General features: G+C 49.5%; 2 protein-coding genes across 2 annotated transcripts in view; one reads left to right on the forward strand and one right to left on the reverse strand.

The window, feature by feature from the left end:
* Nucleotides 1–176: 176 nt before the first annotated feature.
* On the forward strand, nucleotides 177–11,566 carry TOX4 (TOX high mobility group box family member 4). The gene is made up of 9 exons (XM_082077032.1): nucleotides 177–261; nucleotides 1,379–1,447; nucleotides 3,564–3,761; nucleotides 4,639–4,902; nucleotides 6,681–6,941; nucleotides 7,018–7,089; nucleotides 8,992–9,549; nucleotides 11,166–11,314; nucleotides 11,433–11,566. Exons 1-9 carry the CDS (start codon nucleotides 256–258, stop codon nucleotides 11,494–11,496), a joined length of 1,641 nt encoding a protein of 546 aa, XP_081933158.1. The 5' UTR covers nucleotides 177–255; the 3' UTR covers nucleotides 11,497–11,566.
* Nucleotides 11,114–22,259, reverse strand: part of LOC309452399 (N(6)-adenosine-methyltransferase catalytic subunit METTL3-like) — an 18,660-nt gene continuing 7,514 nt past the window's right edge. The window contains exons 6-12 of the mRNA XM_082077031.1: nucleotides 21,635–21,822; nucleotides 20,503–20,541; nucleotides 20,268–20,376; nucleotides 19,073–19,138; nucleotides 17,101–17,213; nucleotides 13,750–13,894; nucleotides 11,114–11,308 (exon numbers count right to left, since the gene is read on the reverse strand). Coding sequence (XP_081933157.1) covers nucleotides 13,783–13,894; nucleotides 17,101–17,213; nucleotides 19,073–19,138; nucleotides 20,268–20,376; nucleotides 20,503–20,541; nucleotides 21,635–21,822 — 627 coding nt within the window. The 3' untranslated portion in view covers nucleotides 11,114–11,308; nucleotides 13,750–13,782. The remainder of the gene's footprint in view (nucleotides 11,309–13,749; nucleotides 13,895–17,100; nucleotides 17,214–19,072; nucleotides 19,139–20,267; nucleotides 20,377–20,502; nucleotides 20,542–21,634; nucleotides 21,823–22,259) is intronic.

Raw genomic sequence — 22,259 nt, forward strand, 5'->3', positions numbered from 1 at the left:
CCCTCATGTCGACGCTCTAGCTCGGTCCTCCAACGGCGCTCCGCGCTCCTCACGCCCCCCCCCAACCGCTGACACCCCCAAAATTACGCGGGGGGGCACAATTGGCCCCCCCCCGCCCTTTTCCCGCTTCCACCCGCTCCTCCCCCCTCCTCACCCGGGGGCCGGCGATCCGGCCGCCGTCTCTATGGTGCGAGCGCTGGGCGGTCTCATGGCGGCGGGGGGGCGGGACTTCCGGCCGGCGGGGGGAGCGGCGCCATGGAGGTGAATTTGGGGCGATTTTCGCCAAATTTGGGGCGATTTGGGGCGTTTTGGGGCCGGGGGGGGCGGCCCGGGGTGGGGCGGGGGGTTTGGGGGCCGTTTTGGGTGGAATTCGGGGCGTTTTGGGGCAGCGGGGAGGGGGATGTGGGGGGGGATGCGCCGTGACAGGAATCGCGGCGCTGAGGGGGTTTGGGCGGGAATTCGGGGCTTTTGGGGCGAATTCGGGGCTTTTTGGGGCAAAATCGGGGCTTTCGGGTGCAATTTGGGGCTTTTTGGGTAAATTCGGGTCTGGGGGGGGATCCCCTGAGGGAAATTTGGGGCTTTTTGGGGGGAATTTGGCGCTTTTGGGGGCGACATTGGGGGGGGGGATCCCCTGAGGAGAATTTGGGGCTTTTTGAGGAGAATTTGGGGCTTTTTGGGCCAATTTGGGGCTTTTTGGGGTCAATCTGGGTGCGGGGGGGGATCCCCTGAGGTAAACTTGTGTATTTTGGGGGGAATTCTGACGTTTTGGGGCTTTTTTGGTGGAATTTGGCGCTTTTTGGGTCTTGGGGGGGGATCCCCTGAGGAGAATCTGTGTCTTTTTGAGGAGAATTTGTGTCTTTTTGAGGAGAATTTGGGGCTTTTTGGGCCAATTTGGGGCTTTTTGGGGTCAATCTGGGTGCGGGGGGGGGATCCCCTGAGGTAAACTTGTGTATTTTGGGTGGAATTCTGACGTTTTTGGGGCTTTTTGGTGGAATTTGGCGCTTTTTGGGGCTTGGGGGGGATCCCCTGAGGAGAATTTGGGGCTTTTTGAGGAGAATTTGGGGCTTTTGGGGCCAATTTGGGGCTTTTTGGGCCAATTTGGGGTCAATCTGGGTTCGGGGGGGGATCCCCTGAGGTAAAGTTGTTTATTTTGGGTGGAATTCTGACGTTTTTGGGGCTTTTTGGGTGGAATTTGGCGCTTTATGGGGCGACATTTGGGTCCCTGGTGGCGGGGGGGGGGATCCCCTGAGGAGAATTTGGGGCTTTTTGAGGAGAATTTGGGGCTTTTTGGGGTCAATCTGGGTGCGGGGGGGGATCCCCTGAGGTAAAGTTGTGTATTTTGGGTGGAATTCTGACGGTTTTGGGTTTTTTTCCGCAGTTTCCCGGGGGCAGCGACAACTACTTGGCCATCACGGGGGCGGCCCACCCGTTCCTGACGGGCGCCGAGGTGAGAAACGCGCCCGATTTGGGGCAAAAACGCCCGGAAATGGTCAAAACACCTTAATCTACACCTTAAAAACCTCATATTTCGATATTTATAATATATTTAGTTTTTAAGGTGTAATATTAGTGGTTTAATTGGTGATAACGGGTGGGAAAGTGGCCAGGAAACGCAGCAAAAATTCCAGTTTTGAGGTGAATTAGTGTTGAAATTATGTCAAATTTATGGAAATTTATAAATTTAATGACGTAAAATTAATGAAATTTATAAAATAATGAAAATTAATTATAAAAATAATTAAAAACACAACGAAAAACACACAAAAAGAATTGAGTGACGAGGCTAAAACCGGCGGAAACAGCCCCAAAACGAGTCACGTAACATTTAAAGCGAAACGTAAAGGTTGAAATAATTTGGAAACATTGAGATTTGAATTAATTTGGAAATCTCAAAATTTGTAAAATTTGCAAATTTTATTATGGAAAAATTATTTGAAAGCCGGAAATTGAAATTTTCATATTTTGAATTTATATGAAATGTGGCATTTGGAGATTTAGAAATTATAGATTTTTAAGTTTCACTTTTCAAATTCCAAAATTCGGACATTTCAAAAATCGAAAAAATTTACAATTTGAAATTTCAAAGTTGTAAAAGTTTAAAAATTTGAAATTTCAAAATTCCAAAGTTTCTGAGATTTTCAAAATTTCAAATTATTTCAAATTTTTGGAAATTTTCAAAATTCGAAAAATCAACATTCAAAATCTTTGGAAATTTTCAGAATTTGAAACTTCAAGATTCCAAATGTTTGGAAATGTTCAAAATTTGAAATTTCATAATTCCAAATTTATGGAAATTTTCAATAGTTGAAGTATCAAGATTCAAAATTTTTGGAAATTTTCAATATTTGAAATATCGAGATTCAAATTTTTTGGACATTTTTAAAATCTGAAATATCAATATTCAAAATCTTTGGAAATCTTCAAAATTTGAAAGATCAAGATTCAAAATGTTTGGAAATTTTTAAAATTTGAAATATAAAAATTCAAAATCTTTGAAAATTTTCAAAATTTAAAATTTCACGATTCCAAATATTTGGAAATTTTCAAAATTTGAAATTTTGAGATTCCAAATGTTCGGAAAGTTTCAAAACTTGACGTATCGAGATTCAAAATATTTAGAAATGTTCAAAATTTGAAATATCAAAATTCAAAATATTTGAAAACTTTCAAAATTTAAAATTTCAAGATTTCAAATATTTGGAAATTTTCAAAATTTGAAAACTCAAGTTTCCAAATGTTTGGAAAGTTTCAAAATCTGAAAATTCAAGATTCCAAATTTTTTGAAATACTCAAAATTCCAAATGTCGAGATTCCAAATATTTGGAAAGTTTCAAAATTCGAAGTTTCAAGATTCAAAATCTTTAGAAACGTTCGAAATCCGAAACATCAAAACTCAAAACATTTGAAAATTTCCAAAATTTAGGATTTCACGATTCCAAATATTTGGAAATTTTCGAAATTTGAAAATTCAAGATTCCAAATTTTTGGACATTTTTAATATTGGAAATATCAAGATTCAAAATCTTCGCAAATTTTCAATATTTGAAATATCACAATTCAAAATATTTGAAAATTTTCAAAATTTAAAATTTCATGATTCGAACTATTTGTAAATTTTCAAAATTTGAAAATTCAAGATTCCAAATTTTTGGAAATACTCAAAATTTGAAGTGTTGAGATTCCAAATGTTTGGAAAGTTTCAAAATTTGAAGTTTCAAGATTCAAAATCTTTAGAAACATTCAAAATCTGAAACATCAAAACTCAAAACGTTTGAAAATTTTTCCGAATTTGAAATTTCAAACTTGTCAGAACTCGGGGATTTGGCGGGAAAAAGTGAGAATTTGGCGGGAAAAGTCGGAAATTTGGCGGGAAGAGTCGGAAATTTGGCGGGAAGAGTCGGAAATTTGGCGGGAAAAATCGGAAATTTGGCGGGAAAATTGGAAATTTGGCGGGAAAAATCGGGAATTTGGCGGGAAAATTGGAGCTTTTTGGCGGGAAAGTGGGGAATGTGGCGGGAAAGCGGGTAATTTGGGGTGAACCGTGGGGATTTTGGGTGTTGCAGACGTTCCACACGCCGTCCCTGGGCGACGAGGAGTTCGAGCTGCCGCCCATCGCGCTGGAGCCCGACCTGGAGGGGCTGGGGGAGCCGCCCCCCGGCCCCGCCCCCTTCGCGCCCCCCCCGGCCCCGCCCCCCCCGCACGGCGCCCCCTACGGCGTGGGGGCGGCGCTGGAGCTGCCGGTCGCCATGATGGAGCCGCTGGTGCCTTCAATGGGGGGGGATGGGGGAAAATTGGGGGGAAAAGGGGGAAATTGGGGGGAAAAGGGGGAAATTGGGGTTTTATTGATAAAGAAATTGGGGCGTTTTGGGGAAATTTGGGGGGAAAGGGGAAAATTGGGGGGAAAGGGTTTTTGGGGGGAATGGGGGAAAAATGGGGTTTGGGGGTTACCAGAGGGATTTTGGGGAGAAAAAGGGGGTTTGGGGGTTATCAAAGGGATTTTGGGGTGAAAAAGGGGGTTTTGGGGTAAAAAAGGGGGTTATGGGGTTTCCAAAGGGATTTTGGGGTAAAAAAGGGGTTTTGGGGTAAAAAAGGGGGTTATGGGGTTTCCAAAGGGATTTTGGGGTGAAAAAGGGGTTTTGGGGTAAAAAAGGGGGTTATGGGGTTTCCAAAGGGATTTTGGGGTGAAAAAGGGGTTTTCTGGTGAAAAGGGGGTTATGGGGGTTATCAAAGGGATTTTGGGGTGAAAAAGGGGGTTTTGGGGATTATCACAAAGGGATTTGGGGGTGAAAAAGGGGGTTTGGGGGTTATCGAAGGGATTTTGGGGTGAAAAAGGGGGTTTTGGGGATTATCGAAGGGATTTTGGGGTGAAAAGGGGGTTTGGGGATTATCGAAGGGATTTTGGGGTGAAAAAGGGGGTTTGGGGGATTATCGAAGGGATTTTGGGGTGAAAAAGGGGGTTTTGGGGATTATCGAAGGGATTTTGGGGTGAAAAAGGGGGTTTTGGGGATTATCGAAGGGATTTTGGGGTGAAAAAGGGGGTTTGGGGGATTATCGAAGGGATTTTGGGGTGAAAAAGGGGTTTTTTGGGTGCGCAGAGGCTGTTTTGGGGCGAATAACGGGGATTTGGGGTGTCCCCAGGAGCTGGAGCCGTTCAGCGCCCCGCCCCCCGTCACCATCGACGTCCCCATTGGCTCGCTGAGCCCGGGGGGGCTGCTGGGCCCCGCCCACCTCACCACCATCGACCAATCGGAGCTCAGCTCCCAGCTGGGGCTCAGCCTGGGCGCCGCGGGGGCGGGGCCGGCGGGGGCCCCGCCCACCCTGGGGACCCCGCCCCCCGCCCCCTCCCCCGAGCGGCAGCTGTCGCCGCCCCCCTCCCCCCCCGGGACCCCCCCGGACGAGCTGGTGAGTTTTGCCGCGTTTCCCCCCAAAATCGCCAATTTCCCCCTTTTTACCAGTTTTTGTGGCCCCAAAACACCCAAATTTCCCCAAATTCTGCGATTTCCACCGAAAATCTGGTGGATTTTCCAGTTCTGTGCGGCTCCCGAACGGCCACAAGTTGGGGAATTCAGCACTTTCCTCACATTTTTCCCGCTGAAATTCTGGAGGTTTGGGAAAATTTTCAGAATTCTGACATTTTAGAACTTGCCAAAATTTCCCTGAATTTCAAAATCTTTCCAATTTTTTTCTGTTTCTTCAGAATTTTCAAGTTTTCCAAAATTTTCAAATCATCCCCAAATTTTCCCAATTTTTTCAGAACTTTCGAAATTTCTCCGAAACTTCCAAATCTTCCCAAAATTTCAAAATTTTCCCAATTTTTTCAGAACTTTTGAAATTTCTCCAAAACCTTCCCAAAACTTTCCCAAAAATTTCAAACTTTTCACAATTTTCTCCACATTTTCAAACATTTTATAATTTTCCCCAAATATTCAAACTTTTCACAATTTTCCCCAAATTTTCAAAGTTTTCAGGATTTCCACAAAATTTTCAAACTTTTCAGAATTTCCCCAAATTTTTCCCACTTTTCACAATTTCCCCCAAATTTTTCAAGTTTTCACAAATACCACAAAATTTTCAAAATTTCCGCAGATTTTTTATTTTTCAAAATATTCCAAAATTTTCACTTTTCACAATTTTCCCAAAACTTTCAAACTTTTCAAAACTTTCCCAAAATTTTCAAACTTTTCAGAATTTCCCCAAAGTTTCCACTTTTCACACTTTTCCCAAAACTTTCGAATTTTTGAAACTTTTCCCCAAAATTTTCAAACTTTTCACAATTTTCCTCAAATTTTCAAACTTTTTAAGATTTCCCCCAAATTTTCAAACTTTTCACATTTTCCCCAAATTTTCACTTTTCAAAATTTCTGAAATTTTTCAAACTTTTTAAAATATTCCCCAAATTTTCAAACTTCTCACAATTTTCCCCAAAACTTCCAAACTTTTCAGAATTTTCCCCAAATTTTTCACACTTTTAAAAATTTCTCCAAAATTTTCAAAGTGTTCAGAATTTTCCCAAAATTTTCACAATTTCCCCCAAATTTTCCAGCTTTTCAAAATATTCCCCAAATTTTCAAACTTTTCACAATTTCCCCAAAACTTTCAAACTTTTAAAAATTTCTCAAAAATTTTCAAAGTTTTCAGAATTTTCCCAAAATTTTTAACTTTCCCCCAAATTTTCAAACCTTTCAGAATTTCCCCCAAATTTTCAAACCTTTCAGAATTTCCCTCAAATTTTCAAACTTTTCAAAATATTCCCAAAATTTTCAAACTTTTCACAATTTCCCCCAAATTTCCAAACGTTTCAAAGTTTTCCAACTTTTCACAATTTCCCCAAAGTTTTCAAACTTTTCACAATTTTTCCAAAATTTTCAAACTTTTCAGAATTTCCCCAAAATTTTCAAACTTTTCAAAATATTCCCAAAATTTTCAAACTTTTCAAAATATTCCCAAAATTTTCAAACTTTTCAAAATATTCCCCAAATTTTCAAACTTTTCAGAATTTCCCCAAAATTTTCAAACTTTCCCCAAAACTTTCAAACTTTTCAGAATATCCCCAACTTTTCAAACTTTCCAAAATTCCCCAAAACTCCCGATTTTCCAGCCCTCCCCCAACCCCCCGCGCGTCCCAATGACTCCGAACCCTTCCCCTCCCCCCCTTTTTTAATGACTCTGTTCCCCCGCAGGCGGCCGCCCCCCGGCCCTCCCCGCCGGCCCCGCCCCCCGCGGCGGCCCCGCCCCCCGTGGCCCCGCCCCCGCGCAAGGCGGCCAAGAAGGCCAAGAAGAAGAAGGACCCGAACGAGCCGCAGAAGCCGGTGTCGGCCTACGCGCTGTTCTTCCGCGACACGCAGGCGGCCATCAAGGGCCAGAACCCCAGCGCCACCTTCGGCGAGGTCTCCAAGATCGTGGCGTCCATGTGGGACAGCCTGGGCGAGGAGCAGAAGCAGGTGGGGGCGCCGCGCCCCCCCCGCCCCCCCCCCAGCGCGATTTTGGGGCGTTTTCCCCGATTTTGGGGCGTTCCAGGTGTACAAGCGCAAGACGGAGGCGGCCAAGCAGGAGTACCTGCGGGCGCTGGAGGCCTACCGCGCCGTGCAGGTGGGCCCGCCCCCGGACACGCCCCCTTGCCCTTAGCCACGCCCCTTTCCAGTAACCACGCCCCCTCTTGCCCTGTAGAACCAGTTTTCCTTAGCCCTGCCCCCCTCCTAGCCACGCCCCCTTTCCCTTAGCCCTGCCCCCCTCCTAGCCACACCCCCTTTTCATTAGCCACGCCCCCTTTCCATTAACCACACCTATTGACTCCTTTTCCCTTAGCCCTGCCCCTTCCCTTAGCCACGCCCCCTCCCTTAGCCACGCCCCCTTTCCATTAATATCTACAGAACCCATTTCCCTTAGCCACACCCCGTTTCCCTTAGCCACACCCCCTCCCTTAGCCACACCCCCTTTCCATTAACACCTATAGAACCCATTTCCCTTAGCCACGCCCCCTTTCCATTAACATCTGTAGAACCCATTTCCCTTAGCCCTGCCCCCTCCCTTAGCCACGCCCCCTTTCCCTTAGCCACGCCCCCTTTCCATTAACATCTATAGAAGCCATTTCCCTTAGCCACGCCCCCTCCCTTAGCCACGCCCCCTTTCCATTAACATCTATAGAACCCATTTCCCTTAGCCACGCCCCCTTTCCCTTAGCCACACCCCCTTTCCATTAACATCTATAGAACCCATTTCCCTTAGCCCTGCCCCCTTCCTTAGCCACGCCCCCTTTCCATTAACATCTATAGAATCCATTTCCCTTAGCCACGCCCCTTTCCATTAATATCTATAGAATCCATTTCCCTTAGCCACACCCCCTTCCCCTTAGCCACGCCCCCTCCCTTAGCCACACCCCCTTTCCATTAACATCTATAGAACCCATTTCCCTTAGCCCTGCCCCCTTCCATTAGCCACGCCCCCTTTCCCTTAACATCTATAGAACCCATTTCCCTTAGCCCTGCCCCCTCCCTTAGCCACGCCCCCTTTCCCTTAGCCACGCCCCCTTTCCATTAACATCTATAGAACCCGTTTCCCTTAGCCACGCCCCTCCCTTAGCCACGCCCCCTCCCTTAGCCACGCCCCCTTTCCATTAACATCTATAGAACCCATTTCCCTTAGCCACGCCCCCTCCCTTAGCCACGCCCCCTTTCCATTAATATCTATAAAACCCATTTCCCTTAGCCACGCCCCCTTTCCCTTAGCCACGCCCCCTTTCCCTTAGCCACGCCCCCTTTCCATTAACATCTATAGAACCCATTTCCCTTAGCCCTGCCCCCTCCCTTAGCCACGCCCCCTCCCGTAGCCACGCCCCCTTTCCCGTAGCCACACCCCTTTCCATTAACCACCCCCTTCCCACTCTATAGAACTCCCTTAGCTCCGCCCCTTCCCTTAGCCACACCCCCTTCCCATTAACCACACCCCTTCCCACTCTATAGAACTCCCTTAGCCACACCCCCTTTCCCTTGACCACACCCCCTTCCTACTTTCTATAGAATCACATGATACCTTAATGCATTTTCTATTTTAATGCCACCCCAGGTAAACCACGCCCCCTATCCCTCAGCCCCACCCCCATTCTTTAGCCACGCCCCCTTCCCAGTGTCCATAGAACCACACTGTGCCTTAACCCCGCCACTTTAACCCCTCCCCATTTCCCTTAGCCACGCCCCTTTCCCCTTAGCCCCACCCCCTTTTTACTCTCCATAGAACCCCATTCTACCTTAACACCATCCCCTAGTTAAACCCCGCCCCCCTTAGCCACGCCCCCTTTCCCTTAGCCACGCCCCTCCCTACTCTCCCTAGTACCTCATTATACCTTAAGCCCACCCCCTAAGCACCACCCCACTTAGACCCCGCCCCCTCTGCCTTAGCCCCACCCCCTTTCTACTCTCCATAGAACATTATACCTTGACTCCACCCCCTATTTGAGCCCCGCCCCCCCGTAACCCCCCCCCCGCTCTGTTCCAGACGTCGTCGGAGCCCGCGGAGCCCGACCCCGCCCCCCCCCCCGCCTCCCCGGACCCCCCCCCGCCGCCCCCGCCCCCCATCACCAAGATCCTGATCCCCAAGCAGCTGCTGCCGCCCTCGCTGGCCCCGGGGGGGGGCGTGGTGACCGTCATCCCCGCCGCCGTGGTGGCCGCGCGGGGGGGGGCGGCGGGGGGGGGCGGGGCCGCCCCCCCGGTGCTCGCGCGCTCCCTGCTGCAGCCCCCCCCGCTGCAGCAGATGCCGCCCCCCCCGCAGCAGCCCCCCCCGCAGCCCGCCGTGCTGCAGCCGCCCCCCCCGCTGCAGGCCATGCAGACCCCGCCCCCCCCCGCCCCCGCCCCCAAAATCCAGCAGCCCCCCCCGCCCCCCCCGCTGCACATCAAGATCCTGCCCCCGCCCCCCCTGCAAATCCCGCCCCTGCGCCTCGAGGTGGCGCCCGCGGGGGGGGGCGGGGCGGAGGGGACCCCCCCCCAGACCCCCCCGAACGGCGGCGCCGCCCCCCCGGAGCAGCTGGAGGTGCTGGCGGGAGACGTGGTGCCCGAGGTGAGTTTGGGGACAATTCACGGGGTTTTGGGGCCGCCGCGCTAAAACATTAACGGGGGGGGGGCTGGGGGGTTTGGGGCCAATTCGGGGGGTTTTGGGGCTGGGAGGCACCAAAGAGAAAGGGGGGGGGGGCAGAGATATTGAAGGGGAGATTCGCACCCCGAAATTCCACCTTTTCAGCCCAAAATTCACCTTTTCAGCCCAAAATTCACACTTTTCAGCCCAAAATTCCACCTTTTCAGCCCAAACTTCCACCTTTTCAGCCCAAAATTCACGTTTTCAGCCCAAAATTCCACCATTTCAGCCCAAACTTCCACCTTTTCAGCCCAAAATTCACACTTTTTAGCCCAAAATTCATGCATTTTTCAGCCCAAAATTCACGTTTTCAGCCCAAAATTCACACTTTTCAGCCCAAATAATTCCCCATTTCCACCCCAAAAAATATTCTGTATTTCCACCAGAAAAATTGCCAATTTCCACCCCAAAATTTCAGCTTTTCAGCCCAAAATTCCACCTTTTCAGCCCAAAATTCACACTTTTCAGCCCAAAATTCACACTTTTCAGCCCAAAATTCATGCGTTTTTCAGCCCAAAATTCACGTTTTCAGCCCAAAATTCACACTTTTCAGCCCAAAATTCCACCTTTTCAGCCCAAAATTCACACTTTTCAGCCCAAAATTCCACCTTTTCGGACCAAAATTCACACCTTTTCAGCCCAAATTTCACGTTTTCAGCCCAAATAATTCCCCATTTCCACCCAAAAAATATTCTGTATTTCCACCAGAAAAATTGCCAATTTCCACCCCAAAATTTCAGCTTTTCAGCCCAAAATTTGCACTGCAAAATTTGCACATTTCCCCTCCAAAAAATTCCCATTTTCCACCCAAAATAATTCCCAATTTCCACCCCCAAAAAACCCCAATTTCTACCCCAAATAATTCCCAATTTCACCCCGAAATTCCCCATTTCCCCCCCAAATAATCCCCAATTTCACCCCAAAATTCCCCATTTCCACCCCAAAATTTCCCCAATTTCCACCCCAAAATTCCCCAATTTCACCCCAAATTTCCCCCCAAATAATTCCCAATTTTCCCCCAAAATTCCCCAATTTCCCCCCAAATTCCCCAATTTCCCCCCAAATTCCCCAATTTCCCCCCAAAACTCCCCAATTCCCCCAAAACTCCCCAATTTCCCCCCAAAACTCCCCATTTTCCCCCCAAAATTCCCCAATTTCCCCCCAAAATTCCCCAATTTCACCCCAAATTTCCCCCCAAATAATTCCCAATTTTCCCCCAAAATTCTCCCATTTCCCCCCAAATAATTCCCCAATTCCCCCATTTCACCCCAATTCCCCCCAAATTCCCCATTTCACCCCAATTCCCCATTTCACCCCAATTCCCCCCAAATTCCCCGTTTTCACCCCATTCCCCCTTTCCCTCAGCGGGCCGTACCATTTCACCCCAGCGGGGGGGTGCCCGCACCCCACCCCCTTAACCCCCCCCCCCATTCCACCCCATTCCATCCAGTTCACCTCAGGGCGGGTAAACACCGCTAGAATTCACGCGTTTACGCTGAAAACGTTTATAAATGTTTAAAAAGCGGGGGTTTTGTCGGCAGGTGGAGTCGCCCCCCCCCGTGGCGCTGCAGTTGGTGGAGTCCCCGCCGCGGCCGCGCTGCGTGCGCCTGGGCTGCCTCAACGCGCCGGTGGCCAGCGCCGACTGGGACGAGGAGTACTGCAGCAGCGAGTGCCTGGTCCGCCACTGCAGGTACATTAAACCACACGTTGAACACTTATCTATCACCCACTGCCCCGAAAACCCCGCGTTTCCACTCAAAACGGCTCATTTCCCGCCCTTTTTCCGCCCCCCCCCCCCCCCCCCCCAGGGACGTGTTCCTGGCCTGGCTGGCGGCGCGCAACGCCGGCAACAGCGTGGTGTTCGTCAAATAAACAAAATCCGGCACTTTGGGCACCTTTTGGGGAGGTTTCTGCGCTTTTGGGGGGTTTGGGGACGGGATTTGGGGGTTTTGGGGGTTTTGGGTGCCCAACGGGGTGTGAGGGGTCGTTCTGTGGCGATAATCGCCCAATTTGGATAATTGTGTCGTATTTTAACACCGTTCCCTCATATTTCAACACAATTCCCTCATTTTTCGATGCAATTTGCTATATTTTAACACCGTTCCCTCATATTTCAACACAATTCCCTCATATTTCAATGCAATTTGCTATATTTTAACACCGTTCCCTCATATTTCAACACAATTCCCTCATATTTCGATGCAATTCGCTATATTTTAACACCATTCCCTCATATTTTAACACTATTCGCTCATATTTCAACACAACTCCCTGTATTTTAACACCGTTCCCTCGTATTTCAACGCAATTCCCTCATATTTCAACGCAATTCCCCATATTTTAACGCTATTCCCTCATATTTTGATGCAATTCCCTCATATTTCAACACAACTCCCTGTATTTTAACACTATTCCCTCATATTTCAACACAACTCCCTATATTCTAACACTATTCCCTCATATTTTGACGCAATTCCCCGTATTTCCACACAATTCCCCCTATTTTAACACCCTTCCCTCATATTTCAACATTATTCCCTCATATTTCAACACTATTCCCTCATATTTCAACACTATTCCTCATATTTCAACACAACTCGCCGTATTTTAACACTATTCCCTCATATTTCAATGCAATTTGCTATATTTTAACGCTATTCCCCCATATTTCAACACAATTCCCCGTATTTTAACAATATTCCCTCATATTTCAACGCAATTCCCTCATATTTCAACACAATTCGCTATATTTTAACGCTATTCGCTCATATTTCAACGCAATTCCCCATATTCTACCATCATTCCCTCATATTTTGACACAATTCCCCGTATTTCCACACATTTCCCCATATTTAAACACTCTTCGCTCATATTTCCACACAATTCCCCATATTCTAACACTATTCCTTCATATTTTGACACAATTCCCTCATATTTCAACGCAATTCCCTATATTTTAACGCTATTCCCTCATATTTTAACACGATTCCCCTTATTCTGACACAATTCCCGCATGTTTTACCACCTCATAACCCCCCCATTTCACCTCATAAACCCCCATTTTACCTCATAAACCCCCCCATTTCCCCTCATAAATCCCCAATTTTACCTCATAAACCCCCATTTTACCTCATAAATCTCCATTTCACCTCATAAAATCCCATTTCACCTCATAAAACTTCCATTTTACCAGAGAAACACCATTTTACCTCATAAACCCCCATTTCACCTCATAAATCCCCAATTTTACCTCATAAATCCCCCATTTTACCACAAAAATCCCCCATTTCACCTCATAACCCCCCCATTTTACCTCATAAACCCCCTTTTTACCTCATAAAACCCAGTTTTTACCTCATAACCCCCCATTTCCTCTCATAACCCCCCATTTCCCCTCATAAACCCCCATTTTACCTCATAAAACCCCATTTCCCCTCATAAAACCCCCTTTTTCCCTCCAAACCTTGATTTTACCTCATAAATCCCCCATTTTACCTCATAAATCCCCCGTTTTACCTCATAAACCCCCCATTTTCCCTCATAAAACCCCTTTTTACCTCATAAAACCCCCTTTTATCTCAAAACCCCCATTTTCCCTCATAAAACCCCGGGTTTTACCTCATAAACCCCATTTCACCTCATAAACGCCCATTTTACCTCATAAAACCCCCACTTCACCACAAAAATCCCCCATTTTACCTCATAAAACCGTCATTTTACCTCATAAATCCCCAATTTCCCCTCATAAACCCCCTTTTTCCCTCATAAACCCCCATTTCCCCTCATAAACCCCCATTTCACCTCATAAACCCCCATTTCCCTCATAAACCCCCATTTCCCCTCATAAACCCCATTTCACCTCATAAACCCCCATTTCACCTCATAAAAATCCCTTTTTACCTCATAAAACCCCCTTTTCCCTCAAAACCCCCATTTTACCTCATAAATCCCCCATTTTACCTCATAAACCCCCCGTTTTACCACAAAAATCCCCCATTTCACCTCATAAACCCCTTTTTCCCTCATACACCCCCATTTCACCTCATAAACCCCTTTTTCCCTCACAAAACCCCCTTTTCCCCCCAAACCCCCATCCCCCCCACCCCCCCCTCCCCCCCCGCTCACCTTTTTGCCCAAATCCGCGCGTTTTCAGCCCATTCAGAGCCCCTTGGGCTTGGCGATGACGCCGTCGGGGTAGAGCTGCTTGAAGCGCGCCACCACCTCGGGGTCCAGCAGGTGGATCCCGTCCAGCTGGTTACCCAGCGTGATCCTGCCCAAAAACACCCAAAAACACTGAAATTCACCCCAAAAACACACACACCACCTCGGGGTCCAGCAGGTGGATCCCGTCCAGCTGGTTACCCAGGGTGATCCTGCCCAAAAACACCCAAAAACACCCGAATTCACCCCAAAAACACACACACCACCTCGGGGTCCAGCAGGTGGATCCCGTCCAGCTGGTTACCCAGCGTGATCCTGCCCAAAAACACCCAAAAACACCCGAATTCACCCCAAAAACACACACCACCTCGGGGTCCAGCAGGTGGATCCCGTCCAGCTGGTTACCCAGCGTGATCCTGCCCAAAAACACCCAAAAACACCGAAATTCACCCCAAAAACACACACACCACCTCGGGGTCCAGCAGGTGGATCCCGGCCAGCTGGTTACCCAGCGTGATCCTGCCCAAAAACACCCAAAAACACCCGAATTCACCCCAAAAACACACACACCACCTCGGGGTCCAGCAGGTGGATCCCGTCCAGCTGGTTACCCAGCGTGATCCTGCCCAAAAACACCCAAAAACACCGAAATTCACCCCAAAAACACACACACCACCTCGGGGTCCAGCAGGTGGATCCCGTCCAGCTGGTTACCCAGGGTGATCCTGCCCAAAAACACCCAAAAACACCCGAATTCACCCCAAAACACACACACCACCTCGGGGTCCAGCAGGTGGATCCCGTCCAGCTGGTTACCCAGCGTGATCCTGCCCAAAAACACCCAAAAACACCGAAATTCACCCCAAAAACACACACACCACCTCGGGGTCCAGCAGGTGGATCCCGTCCAGCTGGTTACCCAGGGTGATCCTGCCCAAAAACACCCAAAAACACTGAAATTCACCCCAAAAACACACACACCACCTCGGGGTCCAGCAGGTGGATCCCGTCCAGCTGGTTACCCAGGGTGATCCTGCCCAAAAACACCCAAAAACACCCGAATTCACCCCAAAAACACACACACCACCTCGGGGTCCAGCAGGTGGATCCCGTCCAGCTGGTTACCCAGGGTGATCCTGCCCAAAAACACCCGAATTCACCCCAAAAACACACACATTCACCCCAAAACAGCCCCAAAACCCCTGAATTCACCCCAAAAACAGCCTCAAAACCCCCAAATTCGCCCCAAAACAGCCCCAAAACCACCCGGATTCACCCCAAAATAGCCCCAAAACCCCTGAATTCACCCCAAACAGCCCCAAAACCCCCCTAATTCACCCAAAACAGCCCCAAAACCCCCAAATTCACCCCAAAACAGCCCCAAAACCACCCGAGTTCACCCCAAAACACCCCAAAAACCCCCAAATTCACCCCAAAACCCCCAAATTCACCTCAAAACCCCCAAATTCATCCCAAAACACCCCAAAAACCCCCAAATTCACTCCAAAACCCCCAAATTCACCCCAAAGCATCCCAAAAACCCCCAAATTCACCCCAAAGCAGCCCAAATAACCCCCAAATTCACCCCAAAACAGCCCAAAAACCCCCAAATTCACCCCAAAACAGCCCAAAAAAACCCCAAATTCACCCCAAATCACCCCAAAACAGCCCCAAAACCCCCAAATTCACCCCAAAAACAGCCCCAAAACCCCCAAATTCACCCCAAAACACCCCAAAAACCCCCAAATTCACCCCAAAACAGCCCAAAAAACCAAAAAACCCCCAAATTCACCCCAAATCACCCCAAAACAGCCCCAAAATCTCCAAATTCACCCCAAAAACAGCCCCAAAACCCCCAAATTCACCCCAAAACACCCAGCAGCTGCTCCCCCAGCGTGACCCTGCGACACCACGTCCCCAAACTGCCCCAAACAGCCCCAAAATCGCCAGAATTCACCCCAAAACACCCACCAGCTGCTCCCCCAGCGTCACCCTGGGGGTGCCCGTCCCCAACTGCCCCAAAACCCCCGGAATTCACCCCAAACTGCCCCAAAACCCCCAAATTCACCCCAAAAACAGCCCCAAAACAGACAAATTCACCCGAAAACCCCCAAATTCACCCCAAAACACCCCAAAACAGCCCCAAATTCACCCCAAAACAGCCCAAAAACCCCGAATTCACCCCCAAAACACCCAAATTCACCCCAAAACACCCCCAAAACCCCCGAATTCACCCCAAAAACAGCCCCAAACCCCCTGAATTTACCCCAAAACACCCCAAAAACCCCCAAATTCACCCCAAACCCCCAAATTCACCGCAAAACACCCCCAAAACCACCCGAATTCACCCCAAAACACCCCAAAAACCCCCAAATTCACCCCAAAACCCCCAAATTCACCTCAAAACCCCCAAATTCATCCCAAAACACCCCAAAAACCCCCAAATTCACCCCAAAACCCCCAAATTCATCCCAAAACACCCCAAAAACCCCCAAATTCACCCCAAAACACCCCAAAAACCCCCAAATTCACCCCAAAACAGCCCAAAAAAAACCCAAATTCACCCCAAATCACCCCAAAACAGCCCCAAAACCCCCAAATTCACCCCAAAAACAGCCCCAAAACCCCCAAATTCACCCCCAAATTCACCCCAAAACAGACAAATTCACCCGAAAACCCCCAAATTCACCCCAAAACACCCCAAAGACCCCCAAATTCACCCCAAAACACCCAAATTCACCCCAAAACACCCCAAAAACCCCCAAATTCACCCCAAAAAACCCAAATTCACCCCAAAACACCCCAAAAACCCCCAAATTCACCCCAAAACCCCCAAATTCACCCCAAAACCACCCGAATTCACCCCAAAACACCCCAAAAACCCCCAAATTCACCCCAAAACCCCCAAATTCACCCCAAAACAGCCCCAAAACCCCCAAATTCACCCCAAAAACAGCCCCAAAATCGCCAGAATTCCCCCCAAAACCCCCAGCAGCTGCTCCCCCAGCGTGACCCTGCGACACCACGTCCCCAAACTGCCCCAAAACCCCCGGAATTCACCCCAAAACGCCCAATTCACCAGTTGGGCTGCACGTTGTGGGGCCGCCCGAACAGCTCGATCTTGCGCGTGCCCCAAAACCCCCCGAATTCCCCCCAAAGTGCCCCAAAACCCCCGGAATTCCCCCCAAAACGCCCAATTCACCAGTTGGGCTGCACGTTGTGGGGCCGCCCGAACAGCTCGATCTTGACGTGCCCCAAAACCCCCCGAATTCCCCCCAAACTGCCCCAAAACCCCCGGAATTCGGCCCAGTTCACCAGTTGGGCTGCACGTTGTGGGGCCGCCCGAACAGCTCGATCTTGCGCGTGCCCGGCGACAGCCGCTCGATCATCCCGTAGATCTCGTCCGGCTTGTGGCTGGTGGAGCGCACCTGCGCCAGAAACGCCCCTTTGCACCCCAAAAACGACCCCAAAAACGGCCCCTGCGCCCCAAAATCACCCCAGAACGACCCCAAAAACGGGCTCTGCGCCCCAAAATCACCCCAGAACGACCCCAAAAATGGCCTCTGCGCCCCAAAATCACCCCAAAAACGGCCTCTGCGCCCCAAAATCACCCCAAAATCACCCCAAAAACGGCCTCTGCGCCCCAAAATCACCCCAAAAACGGCCTCTGCGCCCCAAAATCACCCCAAAAATGGCCTCTGCGCCCCAAAATCACCCCAAAATCACCCCAAAAACGGCCCCTGCGCCCCAAAATCACCCCAAAAACGGCCTCTGCGCCCCAAAATCACCCCAAAACAACCCCAAAAACGGGCTCTGCGCCCCAAAATCACCCCAAAATCACCCCAAAAACGGCCTCTGCGCCCCAAAATCACCCCAAAAACGGGCTCTGTGCCCCCAAATCATCCCAGAACGACCCTTTGCACCCCAAAATCACCCCAAAATCACCCCAAAAACGGCCTCTGCACCCCAAAATCACCCCAAAAACGGCCTCTGCGCCCCAAAATCACCCCAAAATCACCCCAAAAACGGCCTCTGCGCCCCAAAATCACCCCAAAATCACCCCAAAAACGGGCTCTGCGCCCCAAAATCACCCCAGAACGACCCCAAAAACGGCCTCTGCGCCCCAAAATCACCCCAAAATCACCCCAAAAACGGCCCCTGCGCCCCAAAATCACCCCAAAATCACCCCAAAAACGGCCTCTGCGCCCCAAAATCACCCCAAAATCACCCCAAAAACGGGCTCTGCGCCCCCAAATCACCCCAAAATCACCCCAAAAACGGCCCCTGCGCCCCAAAATCACCCCAAAAACGGCCTCTGTGCCCCAAAATCACCCCAAAAACGGGCTCTGCGCCCCAAAATCACCCCAAAATCACCCCAAAAACGGCCCCTGCGCCCCAAAATCACCCCAGAACGACCCCAAAAACGGCCTCTGCGCCCCAAAATCACCCCAAAAACGGCCTCTGCGCCCCAAAATCACCCCAAAAACGGCCTCTGCGCCCCAAAATCACCCCAAAAACACCCCAAAAACGGGCTCTGCGCCCCAAAATCACCCCAAAATCACCCCAAAAACGGCCTCTGCGCCCCAACATCACCCCAAAATCACCCCAAAAACGGCCTCTGCACCCCAAAATCACCCCAAAATCACCCCAAAAACGGCCTCTGCGCCCCAAAATCACCCCAAAATCACCCCAAAAACGGCCTCTGCGCCCCAAAATCACCCCAAAAACAGCCTCTGCGCCCCAAAATCACCCCAAAATCACCCCAAAAACGGCCTCTGCGCCCCAAAATCACCCCAAAATCACCCCAAAAACGGCCTCTGCGCCCCAAAATCACCCCAAAACGGCCTCTGCGCCCCAAAATCACCCCAAAAACGGCCTCTGCGCCCCAAAATCACCCCTAAATGACCCTTTGCACCCCAAAATCACCCCAAAATGACCCTTTTCACCCCAAAATGACCCTTTTCACCCCAAAAATGCCCTTTTCACCCCAAAATGCCCCTTTGCACCCCAAAATCACCCACAAAATGCCCCTTTTTCACCCCAAAATGCCCCTCTGCACCCCAACATCACCCCAAACAACCCCTTTTCACCCCAAAATGGCCCTTTTGCACCCAAAAATGCCCCTCTGCACCCCAACATCACCCCAAAACCACCCTTTTGCACCCCAAAAGGCCCTTTTTCCCCAAAATGCCCCATTTCAGCCCAAAATCACCCCCCAAAAGCCCCTTTTTCCCCCAACCCCCCCCCGCCCCGTTTTGGGGCCAAACGCGGCGGTTTTGGGACCGACCTCGGCCACGATGACGTCACAGTCCAGCCCGCGGTTGAAGCCCTGGGGGGTGCCCTTCACCCCCACCTGCAACGGCACCAAAATCGCCCTTTTTCACCCCAAAATCGCCCCCAAAATCCCGTTTTTGGGCATTTTAAGGCGTGCAAATGTGTGTGTGTGGGGGGGGGATCAAGATTTGGGGGGTTTGGCGGGTTGGGCCCATCAAATTTGGGGTAAAATCCCCAGGTTTTGGGGTCTCCCCCCCCCCCCAGGGCTGCCTGGACTGCACCAATCGCTTGGGGGGGGGGGGGTTGGGTCGTTCCATGTGGCTTTTGGCTCATTCCATGGGGGTTTTGGGTCATTTCACGTGCATTTGGGGTCATTTCACGTGGTTTTGGGGTCATTTCACGTGGTTTTTTGGGTGGGAAATTCCAAGGGGGGGTCCACACTTATTTTTATGGTCTCAGGGTGAGATTTTGGGGCAAAACGAGAGCATTTTGGTCAATCCCCAGCTGGCGCTGCTTGGACTGTACCAATCACTTCGGGGGGGGGGGTGTCATTCCATGTGGTTTTGGGTCGTTCCATGTAATTTTGGGTCATTCCATGTGATTTTGGGGTCATTCCATGTGGTTTTGGGTCGTTCCATGTGGTTTTGGGTCATTCCATGTGATTTTGGGTCGTTCCATGTGATTTTGGGGTCATTCCATGTGGTTTTTGGGCCGTTTTCCGCAATTTTTGGGTTGTTTTCCGCGGTTTTTGGGTCATTTTCAGCGGTTTTTGGGTCGTACCATGTGCTTTTTGGGTCATACCATGGGATTTTTGGGTCGTACCATGGGATTTTTGGGTCATACCATGGGATTTTTGGGTCGTACCATGGGATTTTTGGGTCATACCATGTGATTTTTGGGTCATACCATGGGATTTTTGGGTCGTACCATGTGCTTTTTGGGGCGTACCATGTGGTTTTTGGGTCGTACCATGGGATTTTTGGGTCATACCATGGGATTTTTGGGTCATACCATGGGATTTTTGGGTCATACCATGTGGTTTTTGGGTCGTACCATGTGGTTTTTGGGTCGTACCATGTGGTTTTTGGGTCATACCATGGGATTTTTGGGTGGTTTTCCATGGTTTTTGGGCCGTTTTCTGCATTTTCGGGGCCGTTTTGGGTGGTTTTGGGTGATTTTGGGTGATTTTGGGTGGTTTTGGGTCTCACCAGGCAGTGCTCCTTGCCGTGGTTGAGCCAGTGCCCGGTGCGCCCGGTGCGGATGATGCGCTGCAGCTGGTTGGTCTTCACCCAGATGATCTCGTCCACGCGCTCGTACCTGCGCCCAATCCCGCGGGTTTGGGGTCGGGGGTCACAGAACTCGCCCCAGAGGCTGAGGCATGGCGGCCGTTTTGGGGCGAATCCCGCGGGTTTGGGGTCGGGGGGGGATGGGACTCAGACTCACCCCCAGAGGTTGAGGCACTCGCGGCCCAGCTCCATGGCCCTGGGGGGAAACGCCGGTTGCTATGGCGACAGACGCCAGCTTGGTTACTGGCGGGGCCGCCATCTTGGTTACTGGTGGGGGCAGCCATCTTGAGTACTGGCAGTGGCTGCCATCTTGATTACTTGTGGCAGCCATCTTGAGTACTGGCGGTGGCTGCCATCTTGATTACTAGTGACAGCCATCTCGATTACTGGCGGTGGCAGCCATCTTGAGTACTGGCGGTGGCTGCCATCTTGATTACTAGTGGCAGCCATCTTGATTACTGGCAGTGGCTGCCATCTTGATTACTAGTGGCAGCCATCTTGATTACTGGCGGTGGCAGCCATCTTGAGTACTGGCGGTGGCTGCCATCTTGATTACTGGTGGCAGCCATCTTGATTACTGGCAGTGGCTGCCATCTTGATTACTAGTGGCAGCCATCTTGATTACTGGCGGTGGCTGCCATCTTGATTACTAGTGGCTGCCATCTTGATTACTAGTGGCTGCCATCTTGATTACTAGCGGCTGCCATCTTGATTACTAGCGGCTGCCATCTTGATTACTGGCGGTGGCTGCCATCTTGATTACTAGTGGCAGCCATCTTAATTACTAGTGGCAGCCATCTTGATTACTAGTGGCAGCCATCTTGATTACTGACAGTGGTGGCTGCCATCTTGATTACTGGTGGTGGCTGCCATCTTGATTACTGACAGTGGCCACCATCTTGATTACTTGTGGCAACTATCTTGATTACTGACAGTGGTGGCCGCCATCTTGATTACTGGTGGTGGCCATCTTGATTACTGGCAGTAGCCACCATCTTTATTACTATCGGTCACCATCTTTATTACTGATGGTGGCCACCATCTTGATTACTGGTGGCGGCCATCTTGATTACTAATGGTCACCATCCTGATTACTGGTGGCCGCCATCTTGATTACTGGTGGTGGCCGCCATCTTGATTCCTAGTGGTGGCGGCCGCCATCTTGCCTGCTGGCACTTCCAGCCCCCCCCATTCTGAGCCGCTCGGGGGGGTTTTGGGGCGGCCCCACCTGCCGGTGCCCCAGAGGAACAGGAAGAGGAAGAGGGACAGGAAGAGGAAGCGGCGCCCACCTTCCGGTGACCCAGAGGAAGAGGAAGCCGTCGTCCTGCAGCTCGGGGATGTTGAGGCGCCGCATCTCGTCGTCGGTCAGCGTCCCGTAGGGCAGCTCCATGTGGATGTCCCAGGGCGGGTCGGCCATCACCACCGCGAACTTGCCCAGGATGCGCACGTCCAGGTACCGGATGTCGCAGCAGATCCACTGGGGGGGGGAGGGGACGCAGAAACCACACGCAATTGGAAAGGCCAAATTTGGAAATTCGAAATTTTGAAATTTGAAATTATTTGGAAATTTGGAAATTTGAAAATTTCAAAATTTGAAATTTTGAAATTTTGAAAAGACTTCAAAATTTGAAATGTAAAATTTTGGAATTTTGAAATTTCACAATTTTGGAATTTTGAAATTTCAAATTTAAATTTTGGAGTTCAGGAACTTCGAAATTTTACAATTTTAAAATTTTGAAATTTAAAATTTTGGAATTTTTGAATTTTGAAGTTTTACAATTTTGAAATTTTAAAATCAGAAATTTTGAAATTTGAAACTTTGAAATTTTAAAATTTGAAATTTTGAAATTTTAAAATTTGAAATTTTGAAATTTTAAAATTTGAAATTTTGAAATTTGGAATTTTGAAATTTTG

This window comes from Streptopelia decaocto, assembly GCF_964273445.1.
Source record: "Streptopelia decaocto genome assembly, contig: HAP1_SCAFFOLD_1590, whole genome shotgun sequence".
In the NCBI taxonomy this organism is placed as follows: Eukaryota; Metazoa; Chordata; class Aves; order Columbiformes; family Columbidae; genus Streptopelia; species Streptopelia decaocto.

Bases quoted from the DNA above. Each gene is read 5' to 3' on its own strand.
- TOX4 (XM_082077032.1), top strand. The intron at 9,550-11,165 runs GTGAGTTTGGGG...TTTTGTCGGCAG, and splicing joins CGGGAGACGTGGTGCCCGAG to GTGGAGTCGCCCCCCCCCGT. The intron at 11,315-11,432 runs GTACATTAAACC...CCCCCCCCCCAG, and splicing joins TGCCTGGTCCGCCACTGCAG to GGACGTGTTCCTGGCCTGGC.